Genomic DNA, 26,536 nt, shown 5'->3' with positions numbered 1-26,536 from the left:
CCAAGGAGCTGGACCATCTTCTACTGCTTTCCCAGGCTATAGCAGAGAGCTGGATGGGAAATGGAGCAGCCAGGTCTCGAACCGGCACCCATATGGGATGCCGGCACATCAGGCTAGGGTGTTAACCCGCTGTGCCACAGCACCAGCTACTCATCTGCTATCTTGAAATGTTTTTTCTAATGGGAGATTATCATTCCTCAAGGAGAGTAGTTTAAAGAAATTGAGAACCATTGGAATAAATGATAAAGTAGCTAACCGAGTTGTAAACTGTACTTTGGAGTTTGGTGTAGTGTTTTCAAAACTTTGGATCATAATTGCCAATAAAAAATGCCTATTACATACATGTACATATGGTCTATGTATGTATATGCATAAAACTGAAACAAACATTTATAAAATAATATCTTTGCATCCGTTAGTCTTTGATATTGTTCTTCTTTTCTGGACCCTTTCTCTGTTCCTCCCTCTTCCTCTCTGTTCCCCCCTTTCTTCCTAACCCTGTGTGCCTGATACTGTTGTTGAACACTAGGATTGCGGTGGTAAGTAGACAGACATGGTTCCTTTCAAGGATTTTACAGTCAATTGAGAAAGATAGAAAGATTATATAATAAAATGTAATAAATATTCTGATAAATTAGAGACTATAGTAACTCATTCAGTTGTTCAGAAAGCATTTATTATAGCACTTCTTTGTGCTAGGAACTGTTTTAGGTGTTAGAGATTCAGTGAAGAAAACAAGCTAAATTGCTTTTGTCACAGAGTTTACAGTCTAGTGTGGGTGGGAATGGTAAGTGTACACAAGAAATAAAAGTCCAAGAATCAGTTGGTCTCACTAATCAGTGATTAGTGAGCTAATGATCGTAAGCAGGATAATGTAACAAAGGTCAACGAAAAAGTAACCTAGGATTGGGTAGTCAGGGAAGGCCTCTCTGAGAAGCTCATATTTGAGCTAAGCCCTGAAGGTAGAGTGTGAAAATCTGTGGCCTGAACATTCCAAGCAGAGGGAATAGAAAGTTCATAGCTATGGACGAAGCACATTCTTGGTCTTTTATGAAGACATTAAAGACAGCTTATAACCAAGAAGAAATCAGGCAATTAGTTTTCTACAAATGTTTCCCAACTTACTATTGTCAAGTTTACTGTTTTTTCACTTTACAATAATACAAGGGTCATACACATTAAGCATAAGTCATACTTTGATTTTTGAATTTTGGTCTTTTTCTGGACTAGTGATAAATGACATGATAATCTCTTGTGACGCTGGGCAGCGAGCCTCAGTTCACATTCAGCCATGCAATCACAATGGCAAACAACCGGAGCCAGCACTGTGGTGCAGAGGTTTAGGCTACTGTCTGCAGTGCCAGCATCTCATGTGGGCGCAGGTTCCAGTCCTGGCTTCTCCACTTCCAGTCCAGCTCCCTGCCAATGCACTTCAAAAAGCAGTGGAGGATGGCCCAAGTCTTTGGGCCCCTGTACCCACATGGATGACCTGGATGAAACTCCTGGCTCTTGGCTTCGGCCTGGCCCAGCCCTGGCCATTGTGGCCATTTGAGGAGTGAACCGGCAGATAGAAGATTGTCTTTCTCTCTTTGTCTTGTCTCTTCCTCTCTCTGTAATTCTGACTTTCAAATAAATATTTTTTTCAAAAAAAGGTAAACAACCCACACCCTATAGTGTACTGTGTGGCCAAAATGTGATGTACTGTGTGATGTTTGGTAGGTTAGGTATATTAAATGCATTTTCATCTTTTAATGTTTGATATTTTCAATTGAGATAGACAAAAAGATTACATAATATTATAAATATTCTGATAGATTACAGTAACCTGTTCATCCAGTTGTTCAGAAAGCATTTAGTTAGCACTTCTTTGTGCTAGGAACTGTTTTAGATGATAGAGCTTCAGTGAACAAAGCAAGCTAAAACTCCAGGACATAACCCCCTTGAGGAGCATCTGTAGAGGATTTCCAAGGAAGAATAGGTCAGTGTGGGTTAACTATGATTGGGCAGGTTTCATGAGGTGTAACTCTTGGAGAATGAATTGGAGTTCCATGTATGGAAAGGTAGAAGGCAGAGTAAGACAGAAGCAATGATGCAGATGTGGGAATGGGAGGTCCTATTGGGACTTATGGTATTTCATAGGGAACAGAAGAAGTGAATTATGGCCAAATTAAGGTAAGCCTTGTTGGAGAGAAGAGGTTAATGTAGGCAGTGGGAAGCAGGGATTAGTGATTTGATAAAAGCAACTTCTGTGTTGAAAAATTGATCAAGTGGAATCACAGGTTAGAGAACAGTGGGTAATTGCTCCCTTGGGCCTTTAGTTTGTCTCGCATTCTATAATGTGAGTTAAGTCAGTTACTGGAGTACTTTTGGTGAGTTTCCTGATTAACTTCAGAACTTTGGTAGCTGCAGAATTCTGGGTTAAATGTTGCTTTGTGGTTCCCTATCTGCCTATTTAGCCAATTGTTGCATCACTAGGGCTCAGTCCTAATGTGGGGCCTGCCAATTTACTCTGTTCAAGAGTTAAACGTGCAGATATGAGTCTGATCAAAAAGGGAAATGACAATGGTGATTAGAAAGAGAAGGGTTCTGTTACTGCTAATGTAGAAGAAGAAAATATAGTGTGTGCAAGTGGTGATGGGCTGATATTTGTGTCTTAGTGTTCATTCATTCTTCATCAGACATTTGAGAACTTTCCTTGTACTAGGCACTAAATTTGAGGACACAGATGTGAATGAGAAGGATTTAACTTACTGATTAGTTGTAAAGGATTTTAGGTGCACAGAAGAAAAAAAAACTAAATCAGAATGAGACACTAATATTATTGAGTACCTATTTTGTATCACATACTATGATCAACTTTTTTTCCTATAAAAGCAGTGTTATTTTTTATAAGATGTAGTTGTAACTATACTAAGGTTGCTAAAAGAACGACACTTTTTACCGTAGTGCATTTTGTTCTTAGAATAAACTGATAAGGTAAATCGAATAGGCATAATAATTAGCCCCTTCCTGCAAATGAAGATCTGTAAATTGACTAACCATATTATTTAGCTTTCCTAAGATTAAGGCTGTGTAGTTGTTGGATAGATCACTATTTGTGATCATTTGAGGATAAACTAAGAATGCTGAAATATTTTTGTCTGGAAGGCCAAAGAAGAATATGGTCTCAAAAATATAGTAAAAAATTATGACTATTTAGATACGATCTCCATGTGATTGCTTACTATATCGCCAAACTGCTAAACTAAGTGACTGGGGCTGGTGGTGTGGTGCAGCAGAGTAAGCCACTGCTTGTGATGCTAGTATCCCATAGGAGTGCTGGTTTAAGCCCCTGTCATTCTGCTTCTGATTCAGCTCCCTACTAATGTGCCTGGGAAAGCAGCAGAAGATGGCTTAAATACTTGGGCCCCTGCCACTCATGTAAGAAACTTGGATGAAGCTCCCGGCTCCTGGCTTCGGCCTGGCCCAGCCCTGGCCGTTGTGGCCATTTGGGAAGTGAAGCCAGAGGATGGAAGAGCTCTCTTCGTCTCTCCCTCTCTGTCTCTGTTAACTCGGCCTTTCAAATAAATAAATTAATCTTAAAAAACAAACAACTAAGAGATTGCCATGGGAAGGTTGTCTTGAATTACAAATAGAAAGACTTCACATGGTATGAAGTACATTAGAAACTGTTAATTACCCTAAGAGAGTATATAAACCACATTGACCACGAAGGTGCTGGAATGGAGACAGTGTTATAAATCATTTAGCATTCAATAAATATTTGAGTACCTACTATGTGCTAGGCCTTGGCCCTTGGTCTGGGCAGTAAGGAATAGATTGGTAAATAAAGCATCAAAGAATCTTTATCCTTTTAGAAATTATGTTTTAATGGATGGGTAGAAGGAGTCACATAATACACAAATACAAAAGTAAAATATATAGCGTGTTAGATGGTGACAAGAGCTATGGGGAAAAATTAGTATAGAAGGGGAAAAGGGAAAGAAGAGCAAGGTTGTGTGTGGAGAATTGCAGTTTGAAGCAGGGTCATCCGAGAAGTTTTATTGAGAAGGTGACATTGAGCAAAGATCTAAAGGAGGCGCAAACAGCTGCCAAGTTAGAGTGAGGAAGGAAGGTAAGAGGGTAGGAGATGAAGCTGGGTGGGTGGCGTACAGGGCAGGTTGTGTGAGATTATATGCACTGACTTTTGTAATGAGTTTGATTTTTATTCTGGAGGAGATGGAAAACCACTATTAGGAATTTTGAGGGGGAGTAGTGAAGGATCTTGATCTAAGTTTTAAAGGATAATTCTGATTGCCATGTGGGTCAAGATGGGGAAACATCATTGGGAAATTACTGCAAGAATCCATCTGATTACAATGTAAGGGAAGAGAAGATTTCAAATGTGGAATCTTTGCTTTCTGGGGAAGACAATAGTAAATAATCTCTTGATGATTCTAGTGGGGGTCTGAATCTTTTATCTGTAAAATAGCATTTTATGCTGGTCAGTTTAAAAAGTTCACATTAATTACATTTGATTATTACATATTGCCATCCTAATAAGTGCTGACATGAATTGTATGGTTTAACTCTTCAGATGGCCGCCAAGAGCGGGTTATGTTCGACAAAATTACGTCTAGAATCCAGAAGCTTTGCTATGGACTCAATATGGACTTTGTTGATCCTGTAAGTAAATTTTGGTTTATATCTTGGGTCCCTTGTTTCATGTAATTCTTTATTTGTCTCGCTTTTCTCTGGCCCTTAGCTTATTGATATACTGTAGTTTGGTTGGTATTGTGGCTATGCCCTTGAATATAAAGTATGAATTTAAACTCTTTTTTTTCTTTCTTAGCTTTATTTATTTTTAAGTCAGGGAGAGGGGGAGAGACACAGGGAGAAAGATATTTTCCGTCTGCTGGTTCCTTCTGCAGTTGGCTGCAAGGGCCAGATCAAAGCCAGAAGTCAGGAGTTTCATCCAGATATCCCAAGTACCTGGGCCATCTTTTGCTGCTTTTTCCAGGCCATTAGCAGGGAGCTGGATTGGAATTGGAGCACCTGGGACATGAACTGGTGTCCATTTAGGAAGCTGGTATTGCAGGCATTGGCTTTTCCTACTGTGCCACAACACTGGCCCCAAAACTATTTTTTTGATTCTGTCCTCTGAATTCTCACTTTTCAGAAATAAATGTGAGAAAAGAGGAAAAAAACTTGATATTAACAATTTGCAGCAGAGATTTTCTTGAGTGTGTGTGTGTATATATATATATATTTTTTTTTTTGCAGTGAAAAACTGTTTTTGAAACTTGTTTGTATTTTTATTATTGCTTTTTAATTTTTATTTTGTTTGAAAGGCAGAGACACAGATAGAGGGAGATTACCCTCATCTGGTAATTCACTCCTTAACTGTCCACAATAGCCAGGCTGAAACCAGGAGCCTGGAAGTCAGTTTGAGTCTCTCATGTGGATGGCAGGAACCCATGTGCTTTAGCCATCACCTGCTGCTTCCCAGGATATGCCTTAGCATGAAACTGAAACAGAAGTGTAGTAACCAGAGCTTGAATTAGGCATTGCAATGTGGGATGTGGGCATCTCAAGTGGTATCTTAACTGCTGGTCCAAACTTATTTTTAGATTGTGGTCATGTAGATAGGAGCTATCTATTATTTTGCCATGGGGACCAAGCTCCCAATACACGAACCTTTGGGAGCTATGGTTAAATTATATCCAAACCATAGCAGACAGTAATACAACCTTGAACAAGTCCTAGTAACCTGCACTGTAGGTTCCTCATGTAAAATGTTGATTGATAATATTCATCTCACCAGGTGTGAAATGTTGGAGATTATGAAAATTTAAATGTTTGTAATATGTGAAGTGTTAAAGAGTAGTAATTAAATTATTAAATGACTTGGTTCTGACTGTACTTCGTATCTTCATCTCCTGAATTGGAATGACTGAAATCTTATTTATTTGCTTTCCTGTACTTGTTCTTAGGTAAAATTTAGGGGGAAATGGGTTAGTTTGGAACTGGAGCCCTGATCACATAGGCAGAATTCGAAAGAAAGATGGAAAAATATTTAAGAATCAATGGTTGATTTTTCAGCTATTTCTCTGTGAGACTTCATTCTGTAAAAAGTTTGAAACACACATTTACACACGTAGAAAGAGGCTGATTGACAGATCTTCTGTCCACAGATTTACTCCCCAAATGTCCACAAAAGCCAGGGCTGGTCCTGGTGGAAACTAGGAGCTTAGAAGTCAAGCTGGGTCTCCCAGGTGGTTGGCAGGGACCCAAGTACTTACACCCTCCTGTGCTGCCTCCCAGAGTGCACCTTAGCAGGAACTTTGTTTGGAAGCAGAGTAGCTGCCGCTCCAACCAGACATTTTGATATGGGACATAGGTGTCCGAAACTGTCTTAACTGCTATACCAAATGCCTGCTCCAAGACTGTTTCTTCCTGGCAGCTCTGTTGGTTTAGGAATTCTAATTACCCAGTTCACACAGCTTACTCTTCTGACTAGTGATATTCAGGAAAGGAAGCTGTCTGTTTTATTATAATATAAATTTGATTATTTTTTACTTGTTCCTTTAAGGAAGCTATTGTTTCTTGGGAAAGCTCAGTTAACTTATGCTTTTGTTTTTGTAGGCCCAGATCACTATGAAAGTAATCCAAGGCTTATACAGTGGAGTCACCACAGTGGAACTGGATACTTTGGCTGCTGAAACAGCTGCAACCTTGACTACTAAGCATCCCGACTATGCCATCCTGGCGGCAAGGATTGCTGTCTCGAACTTGCACAAAGAAACAAAGAAAGTGTTCAGTGGTGAGTCTGGGGTGGAAAAGATGGAATCTAGTATTCTCAGAAAATAAATAAGGGTAATAGAAAGTAACCTTGGATGTCAAAAGAAAAGTTGCATCTTGTTTAGAAAAGCCACCTGTACAAATTAGTGGCAGAGATGGGACTAGAACTTATTGCTTCTCCATGGTGCTGACTTGCTGCATCAAAGGGTCAATAGATTCTTGTTCTTTATGGTTTTTAAAGTCCATCTTTAAGCAGATGATGGTAGCTTGGTTAGGAAAATAATATCTATTGACAAGCTTAGGGTTAAACAAAATGTTAAAATTGATGTTTTGTCATCATTAGCAAATACTTCATTCTACCACTCCCATTTTATAAGCTCAAGGAATGTGGAAAAAGGATGACAAAATAATTTTTTCAATATGTAAGGAGCCAATTGATTGAGATTAGAAATATTTTGGCTCATGGGTCCGACATTGTGGCGTAGTGGGTTAAGCTGCCACCTGTGGCACCAGCATCCTGTATGGACGCCAGTTGAGTCCTGTCTGCTCCACTTCCAATCCAGCTCCCTGCTGATGTGCTTGAGAAGGCAACGGAAGGTGGCCCAAGCCCTTGCACCCGTGTAGGAGACCTGGGGGAACCTCCTGGCTTTAGCCTGACCCAGTCCTGGCCACTGAGGCCATTTGGAAAATATTTGGGGAATAGACCAGCAGATGGAAGATCCATCTCTCTTTTTCTCTCACTCCCTCTCTTTGTAGCTCTGCCTTTGAAATAAATAAATATTTTTCTTTCTTTCTTTTTTTTTTTTTATTTAAAGAAAAGAACTGTTTTAGCTCTCAATTCCAGATCTAGTCTGTGGGGCCTAAAACATTATATCTTCCCTTTTTAGTAGATTTATTATGAAGGTGGCAGTTATCCCAAAATTCATCAATAGATTCAACTCAATCCCAATAAAAATGCCAGCATTTGTATGTACATAAGGCTTATTCATACACGCAGAGCACCCAGTACTGCTTAAAGAAGAGCAGAGGGAGAATTCTTGCTAAATGGGGATTTATAGTGAATTGCTTGGAATGAGTTTTAAGTTGAGTTTCTGTTATTACAATAAAAAAAAAAGTTGGTAAGAAGAGCTTATCATGTTTGCATTTCCTTACTTTCAATCTATAATTTTCAATGAAGGTAGGTTTCAGAATCATCTGGGAATCTGTTTAAAAAAATTTTTTAAGTACTTTTATTAATTTGAAAAGCAGAGTGACAGAGATAGATAGATAGCTGGAGAGAAATAGTTCATCTGCTGGTTCACTCCCCAAGTGTCTGAGCCAGGATGAAACCAGGAGCCAAGAGCTCATCCAGGTCTCCCATGTGGATAACAGGGGCCTCAGATGAGCCATCATTTGTTACCTCTCAGGGTGTTCATTGTCAGAAAGCTGGATTGGAAGTAGAAGTAGGACTTTATCCCAGGCATTCTGATATGGGATACAGGCATCCCAAGGAACAGCTTAACCCACTGCACTGTGACACTCATCCTGATAATCATTTTTAAGCTGCAAAAGCTTATACCCACTCTAACTCTGGAACTGGTTCCTTAAATGAAACATTATATATTTAACAGTACATATTTCTATACTAGATTGAGGCAGGTTGGAATGAAAAAATTGTTGAGAGCCAAAGTTCTAAACTATTTCCTGGAGACTGAATTAGCTGTTATGTGATTTGCTATTTTAATTTGTTATTGTCATTATTTTTTAGATGTGATGGAAGACCTGTACAGCTACATAAATCCACACAATGGCAAACACTCTCCCATGGTGGCCAAGTCAACGCTGGATATTGTTTTGGCCAATAAAGATGTACGTTTCACATTTTTCTGGTAGAAATTTTTTAATAGGTCTTTTTTTTACAGTAACATGTTCATTTTATAATTTAAATACAAAAGATATAGGTGAAAACTAGTTCTCTTTCCTGTATAAATCCTGATTTTCCTCTCTAGAAGCAACTTTGTTTTTATCATTTTGAAATGTGTTTTTCCAGAGTTATTCTGTACATGTGTGTATGTGTATATATGTGTACATATACCTTCATTGGTGGCTTACTGTCCATACTCTGCTCGCTGATAGTTTTTTCAATTACAAATAGATCTTGGAGATTGTTCTGTATTAGTTTTTTAGTGAGTATCAATTTACCCTATTCTAATGGCTGCAGAACTTCCATTTCATAGATATATTGTCATTGTATATATTTGTAAGAATTCCTCTAGGGGTGAATATTTGTTTTCCAATTTTTATAGCAGAAAATGCACTTGCATGGTAGGGTTTTGCCCATAGGTGAATGTATCTGTAAGATAAATTCCTTAAGTGGAATTGCTGAACCAAAGAGTATGTGCATTCAGATTTTTCATAAACATTGCCAAACTGACTTGCAGAAAGGCTGGTCAGATGAAATTTTGAAAGATCTTGCTCAGTAATTTAAAAATGACATATATCATTATGCAGAAATATTATTAGTATTTTGAAAAACTGGTTCCATTTTTCTTTATTCAAGATGATTATTTGTAGCTGATTGCTTTTGTTTTCCTTTAAATGGCATTATAGTCTATAAAAACTTTGCAACAATGACCAATTTTGCTGTAAACCCTGTCAAAATAGTAGTTTGTTTAAAACCTATTAAAGGACCATAGGTTTTGCAGAGCTTATAATCCTTTTTCTCATTGCTTATCGTTTGTTTTTATGCTATTTAAAGTGGACTGATTTTAAAAATAAGATATATTATTAAATATGTTGTACTAACACTTTTGGCTTAACAACTATCTAAAAATATTATAAGGATAATAACATAGTCACTTTTATGCTCACTTCTCTCCCTCTTCGTTAAAGATGAATTTTAGGGGCTGGCATTGTGGCGCAGCAAGTTAAGCTACCACCTGCAATGCCAGCATGCAGTATGATTACTGGTTCAAGTCCTGGCTGCTTCACCTCTGTTTCATTTCTTTGCTAATGTGCCTCAGAAAAGCAATGGAAGGTGGCCTGAGTTCCTGGGCCCCTGACACCCATTTCTGAAGATACGGATGGAGTTCCAGTCCTCTGGCTTCCTCCTAGACTAGCCCTGGCCATTGTGGCCATTTGAGGAGTGAACCAGTTGTTAGAAGATCTCTCTGAATCTCCCTCTTTCTCTGTAACTCCTGTTTTTTTTTTAAATGATGTACTTACTATATACAAAATAGGGAAAGTTTGGAAAATCACATTAAATCACACAGCTTATATTTAAACTTTATTTTTTATATATTTGAAAGGCAAAGTGACAAAGAGAGATCTTGTATCCTACTGGTCTGTTCCCTACATGCCCATAACAGCTGGAGCTAGGCCAGGCTGAAGCCTGGAGCTTGGAAGTGCAACCAGGTCTACCAGGTGGTAGCAGGGACCCAAGTACTTGGACCATGATCTGTCTCCAGGGTGCACATTAGTAAGAATCTGGATCAGAAGTAGAGGCAGGACTCAATCCCAGGCACTATTCAGAATTGCATCTTTTACAGCCTATGTCAATTTTAGTTCTGCAGTCAGGGCGGAAAGATACCAGATTTTGTGAACATAAGTCTAATTTTATTTTAACTATGGGTTCTTTTTCATCCCATCAGCGCCTGAATTCTGCCATTATCTATGACCGAGATTTCTCTTATAATTACTTTGGCTTTAAGGTAAATAATTGGTTTCAAATAAGTGGGGATTCCTCCTTAGATTGGGAAACACAGGGTCTTGTTTATGTTTTGCTGATACAGTTATAAAAGTCATTAAGTTGTTGGAGGTGGGCTGCATCTGAGGGCTATAATGAAGCTAAGGTGGTGGTGGCAGTGGTTTAGTTAAGTAAAAGATAGCTTATCCATTTGTAATTTTGAATGTTCCAAACATTTTGGATTATCTGAGGAGTTATGCAGATAATTTACCTAAATTATTACATATTACTTGGCTATATATGCAATAACTATTTATAAAGTCCCTATGTGTATATGTATATTATAATATATATATATATATACACACACACACACAGTGTTTTTCTAAGTATTTTATGGTGATGATACAGTTTAGTAAATGAGAACAGGAATATATGTCTATATTTCAGTTTCCTCTTCTTTAGGATGGGGATAATATACAATCTCAAGAACAAATTCTGTTGATGATTAATGAGTATATGTGTTGCTGAGATTAGTGCCCTGTTTTAAGCCCTTTATGAGTGTTAGCCATTGTGATAATGATGATGATGGTGAATACACAGCTTTGGCTGTTACGTGTGTAGAACTGGCTTTTTAACAAATATTTTCATGCGGTCTTTACAAAACAAAACTGCCAATTGATAATGTTCCAGACTGAAGCTAGGAAGAGCAAATAGGCTATTATTTTCATTTAAAATTGTACAAAAACTGAGAAGATTTAAACAGATCACTTTATTGTGAGTGATATAGCCACTGTGTCTTTAAAAACTGGAAATGTTTTGTTAATTTCTTTATTTCTAGACACTGGAGAGATCCTATTTGTTGAAGATCAATGGAAAAGGTGAGAAATGAACACAATTGTGTTATATTTTCTATTCATTATATTAGAGTGTTGAGCTATTAGGCTTATTTAGAATCTAAGTAACCTTTTGAACTTTATGAATAATTGGCCTGCTTATTGATATAAAGTCTTTCTAATTTGCATTTGGTGTTGGCCTTTTTTGATTCAAATACATGTTTCAAATGTGAAAATCCCTTTTTTGTTTTTAGTGGCTGAGAGACCACAACATATGTTGATGAGAGTATCTGTGGGGATTCACAAAGAAGACATTGATGCTGCAATTGAAACCTATAACCTGCTTTCTGAGAGGTGGTTTACTCATGCCTCTCCCACTCTCTTCAATGCTGGCACCAACCGGCCACAACTTTCTAGGTATGTGTGTGTCACCTATAATTGCTTTTTTTTTTTTTTGGACAGGCAGAGTGGACAGCGAGAGAGAGAGAGACAGAGAGAAAGGTCTTCCTTTTCCGTTGGTTCACCCCCCAATGGCCGCTGCGGCTGGCGCATTGTGGCTGGCGCACCACGCTGATCCAAAGCCAGGAGCCAGGTGCTTCTTCCTGGTCTCCCATGTGGGTGCAGGGCCCAAGGACTTGGGCCATCCTCCACTGCACTCCTCCCGGGCCACGGCAGTGAGCTGAACAGGAAGAGGAGCAACCGGGACAGAATCCGGCGCCCTGACCGGGACTAGAACCCGGTGTGCCGGCGCTGCAGGTGGAGGATTAGCCTAGTGAGCCGCGGCCTATAATTGCTTTTAATAGAATTCCTCTCCTACAGATGAAATGTTCAATAATTTGCATAGCCACCTTGCTTGAGAAATGAGTTGTAAATAATCCAAATGTCTGTCAACAGGCACATGGACAAATATTGGTGTACTTGTGCAGTGGAATACTTTATAGCAATGAAAATGAATGCTAAGGTTACATGTGTCAAAGGAAATGAATCTCTATGATCTACCAGCTCCCTTATGAGAATATTTTTCACAGCTATCTTCAGGCCTTACTTAATTAGAAAGCTGAAGCTCTTTTCCCCTTGCAGGTACCTTTGGTTACCTCATTTTGCTATTTCTTTCAGATTGTGAAAGCTTATAGGAATGTTAGAATCATTTGCTGAGTCATTTCTTCAAATCATTATCCATTGTGTCAGTTAACATATAATTATGGATGTATGTATTACAGGTATCTGTAATCAAATCATTTTAAGGCTTCGTAAGTTTTTTGTTTATTTTTAATTGTTTTTTTGGCAGGCAGAGTTAGAGAGAGAGAGAGAGAGAGAGAAAGGTCTTCCTTTCCGTTGGTTTACCCCCCAAATGGTCACTAAGGCCGGTGTGCTGCGCCGATCTGAAGCCAGAAGCCAGGTGCTTCCTCCTGGTCTCCCCTGCGGATGCAGGGCCCAAGCACTTGGGCCATCCTCTACTGCCTTCCTGGGCCATGGCAGAGAGCTGAACTGGAAGAGGAGCAACTGGGACTAGAACCCGGGGTGCCGGCGCCACAGGCAGAGGATTAGCCTAGTGAGCCACGGCGCTGGTCAGCTTCATAAATTTTTAACATTATACTTTTTTTTAAAAAAAGATTTTATTTGTTTATTTATTTGAGAGGCAGAGTCGCAGACAGAGAGAGGAAGAGACAGAGAGAAAGGTCTTCCATCTTCTGGTTCACTTCCCAAATGGCCACAACAACCTGAGCTGGGCAAATCTGAAGCCAGGAGCCAGGAGCTTCCTCTGGGTCTCCCACGCAGTACAGGGGCCCAAGCATTTGGGCCATCTTCCACTGCCTTCCCAGGCCATTAGCTTAGAGCTGGATCGGAAGAGGAGCAGCCGGAACATGATCTAGCACCCATATGGGATTCTGGTGCTGCAGGCGGAAGCCTAGCTTGCTATGCCAGTGTCGGCCCCAGTTTATACTTTTATATAGAAGTTTCTAGTAATGCTTCACTGAGTAGTGTAATGAGTTTTTATTTTTAATCCTTTTGTCCAATCTTGGAGTTGAGAGGAGTGTTGGTAATGTATGATGTACACTTAAAGAAAGAAATGGGGGCCGACGCTGTGGCAAAGCAGGTAAAGCCACCTCTTGTAGTGCCGGCATCCCAGTGAACACCAGTTCAAGTCCCGGCTGCTCCGCTTCCGATCCAGCATTCTGCTATGCCCTGGAAAAGCAATAGAAGATGGCTCAAGCCCTTGGGCCCCTGCCACCCTTGTGGGGGACTGGAAAGAAGCTCCTAGCTCTTGGGTTCAGATTGGCCCAGTTCTGGCCCTTGTGGCCATTTGGGTAGTGAACCAGAGGATGGAAGACCTCTGTCTCTGCCTCTGCCTGCCTATAACTCTGCCTTTCAAATAAGTAAGTCTTAAAAAAAAAAAGATGTGTATGTCGATACTCTTTAAAAAAATAAAAATGAACCAATGAACCTCTATAGCACAATGTGGAGTTACAAAAAAGTTGTAGACTGATAAATATACAAGTAGAAAAATTTTTAAATGTGGAACATGTAAAATGCCAAAGTTAAAATGCATGAAAACACTAGGGGATTGTATTTAGACTTATAATGGTAGTGTTTTATATTTTGAGGTAGGTGGATATTTGTCCTATTATTCTCTGTATCTTCTTGATTATATGATATTTCATAGAAAAAAAATCAATGGATAGACTCCATTTGAGTGATTGAATATTCAAGACAGTGAAGGGATCATTGGTAGAGTAAGGTTCCTGAGGGAGAAGCAGGATGAGATCCAAAATGTAAAGGTATCATCTTTAAAAACACTGCTAGGGAGCTGTCATTTTGGTGAACATTCCAAAGAATTGTTTGACCTTTGGATAGATGTTTCTTTTTTCAGAAGTGTTTCATTTTTCTTGTCTTACCAGAAAGCTGAATTTGCATGCAAGTTGAGTGATAAGAGCATATTTGCAGGCTGGTGAAATGTGAGCTAATATTTTAGACTTAACTTAAAGACTTCTTCTCAGGCCTATTATCTAGGGTAGACAGCAAGATGATTTTTAAATAGTATGATTTGCTTACATGTTTCGTTGTGTCATTCCAGTAAAGGCCAGTTTTGTTTTCACTTTTCTTCTCCTAAAGCCACTCAGAAACTTTGTAAACTTCAAATCATTCGTTTGCCTAATTTCCTGTTTTAGGATTGTATAATCATTTTTGAGCTCCTGCTTCACTGCTTGCTCTAAGTTGTGACTTTTATGTCTTCTTATAGTTGTTTCCTTCTGAGTATGAAAGATGACAGCATTGAAGGCATTTATGACACTCTAAAGCAGTGTGCATTGATCTCTAAGTCTGCTGGGGGAATTGGTGTTGCTGTGAGTTGTATTCGGGCTACTGGCAGCTACATTGCTGGGGTGAGCTTCTGTCAAATGACTTTTAAAAGAAGAAATTCAAGTCCAAAAGCAAGCAGCTTGTGATTGGAAGGCATATGCCAGTGTTTGGGAGAACTGGGTCTTTGTTCATTACTATCTGGCTGTGTGATGTCATTTTACTTTTTCTAGTTTTGTTTTTATCTATCTTACTAGATGTTTAAACTAGACTATATTATCTTTAGAATTCATTTTAGCTCATATTTTAGAGTTATAATTTGTTTTAATAATAATACAAGTTGAACATCCCTAATCTGAAAATCCAAAATGCATAACTTATCAAGTACCAACATGATACCAAAAGTGGAAACTTCCACACTTGACTTCATGTGACAGGTCACAATTAAAATGGAGGTACATTGAAAATGTATAAGATTACTTCTAGACTGTGTGTATATGAAACAAATGAATTTCATGTTTATACTTGACCCATCTTCAAGATATCTCATGTATGTGTAAATGTTCAAAAAATCTAAAATCAGAAACACTTCTAGTTCCAAGCATTTTGGATTAAGATATTCAACCTGTAATTCCCATTTATTGTAAACTCCTTTGAATTTCTTTAAATTTAGCTACTCTGATTTTAGATTCTTTTTTTTTTTTTTTTGACAGGCAGAGTGGACAGTGAGAGAGAGAGACAGAGAGAAAGGTCTTCCTTTGCTGTTGGTTCACCCTCCAATGGCTGCCGCGGCTGGCGCGCTGCGGCCAGTGCACCACGCTGATCCAATGGCAGGAGCCAGGTACTTATCCTGGTCTCCCATGGAGTGCAGGACCCAGGCACTTGGGCCATCCTCCACTGCACTCCCTGGCCACAGCAGAGATCTGGCTTGGAAGAGGGGCAACCAGGACAGAATCTGGCGCCCAGACCGGGACTAGAACCCGGTGTGCCGGCGCCGCTAGGCGGAGGATTAGCCTAGTGAGCCGCGGCGCCGGCCGATTTTAGATTCTTTTGACTTGTGATTATTATATCTTAGTGTAAAGAAAAAATGCTGTGAAGTAACTTTGTGTGTAATTATAATTTATTCTACAATATATATTTTTTAATATTTAGTTTTATTTATTTGAAAGGCAAATTAACAGAGAGAGAGAGAGGGAAAGAGAGACCTTCCATCTGCTGATTCACGCCCCAAATGGCTACAATGGCTGGTTCTTGTCAGATTCAAGCCAGGAGCCAGGAGCTTCTTCCCCGTCTCCCACGTGGGTGCATCTTCCACTGCTTTTCCTAGGCCACTAGCAGGGAGCTGGATCAGAAGTGGAGCAGCTGGGACTTGAGCTGGGATGCTGTGGTGCAGGTGGTGGCTCTCTACCTGCTATGCCACAGTGCTGGCCGCTCCACAATATTTTGTTGATTTTATGATGGGCATTATTATTTGAAAGCAGTGGTGGAGGTGGAGGGCAGGTAAAACTTAAAGATTTCCACCTAGAAATGAGGCCTATATGCCTGCAACAGTCCATACTGTGCTGGGCCAAAACCAAGGTTGAAAAACTCAATCTAGGTCTGCTACATTGTGGCAGGAAACCAGTTAACTTGAGCCATCGCCACTGCCTTCCAAGAATGCCTTCCTGCATTAGCAGGAAGCTAGAGTCAGGAGCCAGAGCCAGGTATGGAACCTAGGTCCTCCAAAATGGGGCATAGGTGTCTTAACCACTAGACTAAATGCCTGCCCCTTGGCACCCTTTTTAATGAAAGAATGGAAGACAGTAATATGTCACTGTTGGCCCTTGTTGTTCTTTACCTTGCTTAGGCCTCTCTGTCTCTTCCACATGCTTTTATTCTTGGGTTCTCTTTCAGACAAATGGCAATTCCAACGGTCTTGTACCAATGCTGAGGGTATATAACAACACAGCTCGATATGTGGATCAAGGTGGAAACAAGGTATGCTCTGTGTGGGGAATCAGAACTAAAAATCTTTAGCCATGTATATCTATAAGATGATTTAATTATATATAGTTTTTTTGCTATTTTGCTTTTATTTTTACTTTTAAAATCAACTTCAAGAGGTATAATTTACTTTTAAAGTACACACACTGTAAATGTGTTGTTTAATCAGTTTTGACAAATGTATACACTTGTATAAATAATCACACCAATCAAGACAGAACATTTCTGTTACCCCAAAATGTTTGCTCATGAGCCTTTGCTGTCACCCCAACATCCTCCCCCCACCTACACATAACTTTATCTGTGGCTTCAGGCAGCCTCTGATCAATCAGCTTTTTTTAAAAATTTTATTTAAGTTATACAAGTTTCATGTATTTCATACATACAGATTTAGGAACATAGTGATACTTCCCACCCTACCCTTCTTCCCACCCATGCTCCAACCCTTCTTCCTCCTTCCTCTGCTATTCCCACTCTTAATTTTTACAAAGATCTATTTTCAGTTTTCTGTCAGCTTTTTTATGTGACAGTTCATTTGTAAATAATTTCTCAAGTAGTAACTCCTGTTAATACCCAATGTTATAAAAGAATTGTATGTTCTAGACTTTCTTTAAAAAACAAAACCCAAACAACAAAACCCTCTATTCTTCACTATGTTATAGAAGGAATAGTGCAATTAAGAGAATTGGGTTTACGCAGTGTTATCAGCAGGATCTTTTGTGAATAAAGTCTGACTTTTATGAACATATAAGCACACTGATCACCTAGTTTAATTTCTCTCTGATAGACTTTGAGGGCATTGAAAAGACAGGTCACCTTTCTGACCTTTATTAAGAGCATAGCTTATCTTGTCAAAGTTAGAACAATTTCTTTGGGCTTCACGTGTGTGTCATACAGTATAAAGTAAGCTGGGCTGCAACTGAATAGGCAGTCCAGCTATAGTGTACTTTGCTATATTGGACAAGTTCATTAATCTTTTTTATTCCACATTTTCTTTATGTCAGTTGTAAGAAAAATATTACAACTTTGCATATATATAGTACTTTTGTTTTATTTCATTTAATTCAGTAATTGTAGTGATGATCAAAGGAGACAGTATGAAAGAGGTTTGGAAAATGCACGATTTCTTTGTTTCATTCCAATTCTGAAAAGAATGATTTATTTATCATTAGCGTCCTGGAGCATTTGCTATTTACCTGGAGCCTTGGCATTTAGATATCTTTGAGTTCCTTGATTTAAAGAAGAACACAGGAAAGGAAGAACAGCGTGCCAGGGATCTTTTCTTTGCTCTTTGGATTCCAGATCTCTTCATGAAACGAGTGGAGACTAATCAGGTGAGAGAATAGGTACTTATTGGGAATAGCAACTTGATTTATGTGTGATGCTTCTTTTATGTAGTCATCTGAAGTCATGCTTAGGATGGTCATGTTGCAGAAGGCATTCTGAACAAATTAAAGAGTTACTGTGCCTGACTTCTTGTGTTTCCATTCTGAAAAGTAGATGCTATCTAACCTAAAGTTGAAAAGGTCATATACAGACAGACAAAGTTGGATGTTTGGGCCTGAACCCAAAATGATTATTTGTATAGAAAATTTCTGAGAGCCTACAAAAGCCACCTTATCTTTGGAGTGTTTCTAATGTATTATGGTGCATTATTTCAAATTTCTTGTGGGTGGTGCTCTTCTTCCCTTTGTAGGACTGGTCCTTGATGTGTCCAAATGAGTGTCCTGGTTTGGATGAAGTTTGGGGAGAGGAATTTGAGAAACTCTATGAAAGGTATGGGAAAAATATGAAAGTAATGTTTTAACCATGGCTTCTCTTTTATTTGGGGCATCCAAATACCAAAAGTATGTAAGTCATTAACTCATTTCTAGGAATCTTCAGAAGCATCTAAGAGAGAATATTAATTAATTTAATTTTGGTCATGATTGCCTCCTGACTCTTCAACATTGGCTTCTGCTTTCTTTCTTAAAACTTTGGGACATGTAAATAAATAGGTGCTTGGACTTTTAAATTGATTCTTATAAAAGTTAAGATGAAGACTTTCAGAGCTCTTGTTTTGCTCTGCCATATAGTACTTTTGATAAAGTAAATTACACTTTATATTAATACAGGGATCGTGAGCAAATAGGACACACATATCAGTAGATAATTAAAATTAGCACAGTATTAAAGTGCTTCATCTTTTATTATGAAAGTATTATTGATATGGTGGGATTGGGATGGAAGGGGTCTAAGAGTTTTCATAATTTTATGTTTTACTATCTTTGTTCAAACTGTCTGCAATGAAGATTTTCCTAGGAATAAGTATTAAAATATTAACTTTGCCTTTCAGTTATGAGAAACAGGGTCGTGTCCGCAAAGTTGTAAAAGCTCAACAGCTTTGGTACGCCATCATTGAGTCTCAGACAGAGACAGGTACCCCTTACATGCTCTACAAAGATTCCTGTAATCGGAAGAGCAACCAGCAGAACCTTGGAACCATCAAGTGCAGCAACCTGTGCACAGAAGTAGTAGAATATACAAGCAAAGATGAGGTGGGTAGAAAAATTTCTGCCTTCAGTACCAAGGTAGAGATCTTAGGCAGCTATTGTTTGGGCATCCCCCAATTGATTTCATCAGGAGAGTGAAGGGAGTTTTCATAGTTTGATGTTAGCAGAAGAGAGCTAAAATAGATTACAAAGGAAGAAAGACATGTGATCCATAGCTGTAAATATTTTTTAATCTAAGCTATGTAGGAAAAAGTCAGCTTTTTTTATATACACATCATTATAACAATATTTATTTGGGAAAAATAGCAATATACTGTTGTGGTAGTTTAGGAGAAACACAGAATACATTGGGATGCTCTTTCAGTTTAAAGTATGTAAGCACGCAGGGAATCCTTTCTGTGAATGGCGCGATAAAATTCTAACACAGAGCCAAGGCTAGACAAGGAGCATGGGTTTGGTTTTTTTTTTAAATTGGTTTAGGAAAAAGCTTTCCATTTGGGAAATGATAGACCAGAGAGGACTAGGTTTTGTGCAAAGCACATCAAGTTAAGTTTGTTTTGACGATGCAAACAAATTAAAGCTTGGTATAGAAATGGCTATGGCTGGAAGAAAGGAGACAGAGGTAGAAGCTGACAAGTCACAGAGGTAGGAAGCTCTTGTATTTTTCTGATAGGAAAAATATCAAAATGGTAAGATGAAGGGGATGATTCTTGCTTTTGATTATAGTGTCTTAGTGTAAGAAGAGGTTAGAGGCTAGCCTAAAGAGAATGTTGTAGTAGTTGGATGGCAGGCTGCTTGGATATTTGGTGTAACTATGGAAAGCAGGAAAGAGCAGATCTCCAATTTTAGGACCCTAAAAATAATTACAAATGTAAAGTCAGGAAGTAAATAGGAAGTAAATTGAATATACTGCTAAGGTTGAAGTTTAATTCAAAATTTATTGAGCACCAGCTGTATGTAAAACACCATACTAAGTGCTCTGGTATTGTCAGTGAATATGGCTTAGTTGCTACATTCTAGAAACTTGTAATTTACCTGGAAGGAAATGACTTATATGCAAGTAAGGGTAGAATGACCCTTTTTAAACAATCTGATCATGTCATTTGTCTGTACAAAGTTCCTTTTTTGCTTGCCAAACTATGCAGAGTTCTTTTTAAAAATTGAGATATAATATAAGATATATATATATATAATATAATATAAAATAAAATTCATCCTTTTTATTTTCTTATTTTTTTTCTTTTTGCTTTTCATCCTTTTTAAAATATACAGTTCACCTACCACCCCTTAAAGATATCCATATAAAGATTTTATTTATTTATTTGAAAGAGTAACAGAGAGAGGGAGATACTGAGAGATTTTCCATCTACTGATTTACTCCTTAGATGGCCACAGTAGCTAGGGCAGGGCCAGGCCAAAGCCCGGAGCCAGGAGCTTCATCTGAGTCCCCCACGGGGGTGGCAGGGCCCAAACACTTGGGGGATCTTCTGCTCCTTTTCCCAGGCCATTATCAGGGAGCTAGTTTGGAAGTGGAGCAGCCGGGACATGAACTGTGCCCATATGGGATGCCAGCATCGCATGTGGTGGCTTTACCTGCTACGTCACAACTCTGGCCCCCACTGATGCTTGTTCTGACTCAACATATGCAACTAGGTTTTGAAGAGAGAGAATCAGTGGGATTTAGAAATGGACTAATAAGGGATGAAGAGGGAGAAATCAAATTTAAAAAATTAAAAATTATAATGTCTAAGGGTGTTAGAATATGGTGCTGTCATTGACATGGTGAGAAATCAAACTTGTGGGGCTGGCGTTGGGGTATAACAGGTAAGCTGCTGCTCTCCATGCTGGCATCCCATGAGTGCTGGTTCAAGTCCTGGCTGCTCCACTTCTGGTCCAGCTCCCTGCTGATGTACCTGGGAAAGCAGCAGAAAATAGCCCAAGCCCTTGGGTCCCTGCACCCACTTAGGACACCTGAATAATAATGCTGAACAAACAGATGGATATTCTCCCTCTATTTCTCCCTCTTTTTCTGTAACTCTGCCTTTCAAATAAATCTTTACCAAAAAAAAAGAAAAAAAAGAAAGAGAGAGAGAAAGAAAGAAATCAAACTTACGATTCCTGACGCTTTCCCTTTGCATTCCAGGTTGCGGTTTGTAACTTGGCTTCCCTGGCCTTGAATATGTACGTCACACCAGAGCACACATATGACTTTAAGAAGTTGGCTGAAGTTACTAAAGTTATTGTCCGAAACTTGAATAAAATTATTGATATAAATTACTATCCTGTCCCAGAGGTATGAATAGATTTCTCTGTTTATTAATAACTTTTTTTTTTTTTTTATTATTATTATTATTTTTATTTTTGACAGGCAGAGTGGACAGTGAGAGAGAGAGACAGAGAGAAAGGTCTTCCTTTGCCGTTGGTTCACCCTCCAATGGCCGCCGCTGCAGCCGGCGCACCGCGCTGATCCGATGGCAGGAGCCAGGAGCCAGGTGCTTTTCCTGGTCTCCCATGGGGTGCAGGGCCCAAGCACCTGGGCCATCCTCCACTGCACTCCCTGGCCATAGCAGAGAGCTGGCCTGGAAGAGGGGCAACCGGGACAGAATCCGGCGCCCTGACCGGGACTAGAACCCGGTGTGCCGGCGCCGCAAGGTGGAGGATTAGCCTATTGAGCCACGGCGCCGGCCTGTTTATTAATAACTTTTGAAATCCAAGATGGAAGGAATTTATCCTGGTCTGCATTGTCATTTAAATGGTTATCGTTGGAGTTGTGTGAGAAAACCGAAGTAGGGGGAAATATGTGTTTTTAGTGTAGAATGTTGCCTTTTCTTTTCCATAATTTAACAGATATTCTGTTTTTCTTTAAATCTGTTGGCACAAAGGCCTGCTTATCAAATAAACGCCATCGTCCCATTGGAATTGGAGTACAAGGTCTGGCAGATGCTTTTATTCTGATGAGATATCCTTTTGAGAGTCCAGAGGCCCAATTGTTGAATAAGCAAATCTTTGAAACTATTTATTATGGAGCCTTGGAAGCCAGCTGTGACCTAGCCAAGGAGCATGGCCCATATGAAACCTATGAGGGCTGTCCAGTAAGCAAAGGAGTAAGTATATGAATGAAATGTCCTTTTACTTGTGAGTACCCATTGTGATCTGAATGGTAGTTCCCCAAAGGATATATCCACATCCTAGTCCCTATAATCTGTGATTGTCACTTACGTGGTTCAAAAAAGGGTCTCTGCAGATATAATTGAGATGTTGAGATGAAGAGATCATCCTGAATTATCTAGGTGGATTCTAAATCTACTGACAGTTGTCCTGTAAGAGAGACATAAACAAAAGAGAAGGAACGTGGAGGGAGAAATCCAAGTAATACAGGCACAAGCCCAGGAATGCTGATTGCCACTGGACACTAGAAGAGGCAATGAACAGAACCTCCTCTAGTGCCTCTGCAGGAAGTGTAGCCCCTCCCAACAGGTTTTTGAGTTCCTAGTCTCCAGAACTATGAAAGAATAAAATTAAAAAAAAATATTTATTGGAGCCTGTGCTGTGTGCAGCAGGTTAAAGCCCTGGTCTGAAGCGCTGGCATCCCATATGGGCACTGGTTCTGGTCCCGGCTGCTCCTCTTCTGATCCAGCTCTCTGCTATGGCCTGGGATGGCAGTAGGGGATGGCCTGGGTCCTTGGGCCCCTGCACCCACGTGGGAGACCCGGAAGAATCTCCTGGCTCCTGGCTTTGGATTGGTGCAGCTCCTGCCGTTGTGGCCATCTGGGGAGTGAACCAGCGGATGGAGGACCTCTCTCTCTGTCTCTACCTCTCTCTGTAACTCTGTCTTTCAAACAAATAAAATAAATCTTAAATAAATAAAACCATCAAACAAACAAAAATATTTATTTATTTGGAAGTCAGAGAGAGAGAGAGAGAGCGCACTTCCATCTGCTGGTTTACTCCCCAGGTGACCCCAATGGCCAGGGCTGGGCCAGGTTGAAGCCAGGAGCTTCATTTTGGTGTCTCACATGGGTATCGGGCCCAAGTACTTGGGCCATCATTTTGTTGCTTTTCCCAGGCCATTAGCAGGGAGATGGGTGGGAAGTGGGATGGTTGTGTTGCAGGCAGCAGCATTACCCACTTATGCCCCAACACTGGCCTTTACATTTGGTTGTTTTAAGCTCCAAAGTATATGGTAATTTGTTCCACCAGCCATGAGAAACTTCTGTACCTTTATCCTTTGGTGTAAAAATGATACTCTTAATTTTTTAAAATTTAGAAGTGGTCACTGCAGAAATAACAAGAAAAATGCTGCCTGCATTAGTTTTTTATTGCTAAATTTAGTGGATTATAAAAACATACATGTATTATCTCACAGTTTCCCTGTGTCAGTAGTTCAGGCTTGGCTTAGCTGACCGTCTTCTTTGGGTTTCATGAAGCTGTGGTGAAGATCTTGGTAGGGGCTATGGTCTCATCTATGGCTCAGGGTGCTCTTTCAAACTTATTTGGCTGTTGGCAGAATTCATTTTGTAGCTTTAAAACCTATGGCATCTTGCTTCTTCAAGACCAAGGGGAGAGACAATCTAAAGAGTCCTTCTGAGTGCTTTTATTAAGTCAGGTCTACCTTAGATAATTTTCTTTTTGTTTAGCTCAAACTGAACTGATTTGCAACCTTAATTGCACATTGCAAAAACTCTTTACCTGTTCTATAATCCTGAACATTCATCATATTCCCAGATGTCTACACTCAAGTAGAGGGAGTTGTACATGGCCAGTGTACTAGGGGGAGGTATCTGGGTTTGAATCTTAGAACTCTGCCCTCCATACCACCTTTATTATCAGTAGTATCAATAGGATTCCCTGCTACATAAAAATGTTCATTTAGCTCTGATGTTCTGCTGATACTTCAGAAATAAAATGTGTGGTGTTTGTAAATAGGTGATTTTAGCTGAGTTAAAAAGATCAAGGGACAGGGTAAGGCAGTGAAGAAAGATAAGGTCAGAGTGAACTGTTCCTGTAAAAAGAGAGAATGCATCTCAGCAGCAAGTATTCATGAACATTGGGATTTCCTAGTTTGTAGCTATGATGTGGGTTCTCTGAGAAGATTCAGCAGAGATGTGTGGAAGAGAAGGCCTTAGCCAGTTTTTTTAAGCCTGTTTCTGATCAGTATGAACACATGGACGTTTGTCCAGGAAAATCTGTGGACTTTGTATTCCTCACACAAATTGACTAGAAGAAAGCCTATGTTGGGATGACATGACAGTGGGCCATTTGTTTTGTTCTTGTTTTAAATTGTCATAGAGTGATGTCACAAATTTTGGCATTTTATTTCTTAGATTCTTCAGTATGATATGTGGAATGTTACTCCCACAGATCTTTGGGACTGGAAACTTCTTAAGGAGAAGATTGCAAAGTAAGTAGAGAGATTTAAGGTAGCTTCAAAGACAGGAGGGTTTGAGTTCTCCTTTGGCTCTTCAGAAAATAGACTTAACATTTTAACTTTTGAAACTAATTTTTTCTCCTCCTCTTTCAAATGGACCAAATGACCTACCTCAGAGCTATTTTTGGAAAAATACTTCATAAGATTTTGTATAGTAATCTGCAAGTTGCTTACCATAGTGAAAACAGCTGACCTTGTTTTAGGGACTTAAAGTCTAGATTAGATAATTCTTTTCCTCAATAAACCTTTATTTTTCCAAATATTCTTGATCTCTTAATGTTTTTCATTATTTTATTTATTACCTAGCCACATAGGCCTTATACATGGCTTCTGTTTGAATTGATTGTCATAGCAATTTAGGGATTTTGGAGGGTAATGTGTTAACTTTGTGTGAAAGATTTAGAAGTTAGTCTTTTCAGGCTATTTTTTTTTTTAAGATTTATTTTATTTATTTGAAAGACAGAGTTACAGAGAGAGGTAGAGACAGAGAGAGAGAGAGGTCTTCCATTTGCCGGTTCACTCCCCAGATGGCCGCAATGGCCAGAGCTGTGCTGATCTGAAAACAGGAGCCAGGAGCTTTTTCCTGGTCTCTCACATGGGTGCAGGGGCCCAAGGACCTGGGCCATCTTCTACTGCTATCCCAGGCCATAGCAGAGAGCTGGATCAGAAGAGGAGCAGCCGGGACTAGAACCGGTGCCCATATGGGATGCTGGCACTTCAGGCCAGGGCTTTAACCCACTGCACCACAGCACTGGCCTCATGCAGGCTTTTTAAGCTAAAGAGCGTATGAGGTTTGAGGGCAGACAGGATGTTTTGCTGAGCAAATAATGAAACCAATGTTTTCCTTTTCTATCATTGAGTTTGACATCTACGAATAATTACTTTCCTTAAAGATTGTTTCTGTTAATTTAATAATACACCTTAGAAAGTTTAGGAAAATACACATGGGAAGAGGAGGAGAATGAATACTTTTCTGATACCACCACACCTGAATACCTGATTGCATCTTTGTGTTTGTCAGCCTTCAAATTTTCTTATGAGGGTGTGTGTATGTGCATATTACATGCAAATTCAACTTTAACAAAAAAGGATATGTACTGCATTTTATATGTGAAAGTGTTTATTTTATTTTCATTTGTTTGAAAGGCAGAGAAAAAGAGAAACACCAAGATCTTCCATCTGGGAGCCAGCACTGTGGCATAGTAGGTTAAGCATCTGCCTGTTGGGCAGGCATCCTATATAGGTGGAAATTCAGGTTCCAGCTGCTCGTCTTCCAAGCCAGCTCCCTGCTGATGGCCTGGGGGAAAGCAGTATAAGATGCCCCAAGTGCTTGGATCCCTGCACCCACGTGGGAGACCCGGAAGAAGCACTTGGCTCCTGGCTTCAGATCAGCCCAGTTCTGTCTGTAGTGGCCATTTGGGGAGTGAACCAGTGGGTGGAAGACCATTCTTTCTGTCTCTCCCTCTCTCTGTTACTCTGCCTCTCAAGTAAATAAATAAGTCTTTAAAAAAATTCTTCCATCCACTGGTTCACTCACCAAATGCCCATAGTAGCCAGGGCTGGACCAGGCCAAACCCAGAAGCCCAGAACTCCATCTGGTCTGAGTCACCTATGTAGTGGCAGGGGCCTGAGCTCTTGAGCCATCACTTGCTGCCTCCCAGGATACACAGTAGCAGGAAACTGGATCAGGACACAGACACAGCACTCTGATATGGGATGCAGGTGTCCCAAGCAGCAGCTGATCCACTGTGCCAAAATGCCCACCCCCATGACTTTTTGAATTTAAAAATTAATATATTAATGATATTTATTCATTCATTATATTCACTCATTGTTAGTAGAGTTTAAATTCTATGCCCTTCTTCATAATCTCTGCCAGCCACTTGTCCCACAAAACAAAAAACTTAACTCAGTGTTTTTCCCAATGATGAACCTTGTTAGTAGTGTGTGTTTCTCTAGACTTTATCCAGAACATTTACAGATAAATTGAAACACACATTTGATTTATCACAGCATTTTCCTGTCTGTAGACAGAAGATGTTGCTGTTTTACAGAT

At 39.6% G+C, this 26,536-nt stretch overlaps 1 protein-coding gene across 1 annotated transcript in view; it reads left to right on the top strand.

The window, feature by feature from the left end:
* Positions 1–26,536, top strand: part of RRM1 (ribonucleotide reductase catalytic subunit M1) — a 36,601-nt gene that overhangs the window by 2,916 nt on the left and 7,149 nt on the right. The window contains exons 2-15 of the mRNA XM_002708730.5: positions 4,577–4,665; positions 6,625–6,802; positions 8,528–8,628; positions 10,410–10,469; positions 11,286–11,325; positions 11,535–11,697; positions 14,522–14,663; positions 16,471–16,554; positions 17,733–17,894; positions 18,257–18,336; positions 18,896–19,097; positions 21,196–21,345; positions 21,935–22,156; positions 24,377–24,453. Of these exons, the coding sequence (XP_002708776.1) occupies positions 4,577–4,665; positions 6,625–6,802; positions 8,528–8,628; positions 10,410–10,469; positions 11,286–11,325; positions 11,535–11,697; positions 14,522–14,663; positions 16,471–16,554; positions 17,733–17,894; positions 18,257–18,336; positions 18,896–19,097; positions 21,196–21,345; positions 21,935–22,156; positions 24,377–24,453 (1,750 nt within the window). The remainder of the gene's footprint in view (positions 1–4,576; positions 4,666–6,624; positions 6,803–8,527; positions 8,629–10,409; positions 10,470–11,285; positions 11,326–11,534; positions 11,698–14,521; positions 14,664–16,470; positions 16,555–17,732; positions 17,895–18,256; positions 18,337–18,895; positions 19,098–21,195; positions 21,346–21,934; positions 22,157–24,376; positions 24,454–26,536) is intronic.

Source organism: Oryctolagus cuniculus, chromosome 1 (genome assembly GCF_964237555.1).
Source record: "Oryctolagus cuniculus chromosome 1, mOryCun1.1, whole genome shotgun sequence".
NCBI classification, from domain to species: domain Eukaryota; kingdom Metazoa; phylum Chordata; class Mammalia; order Lagomorpha; family Leporidae; genus Oryctolagus; species Oryctolagus cuniculus.
Note: the sequence above shows the minus strand (reverse complement) of the source record. Positions and strands in the feature narration are given on the sequence as shown.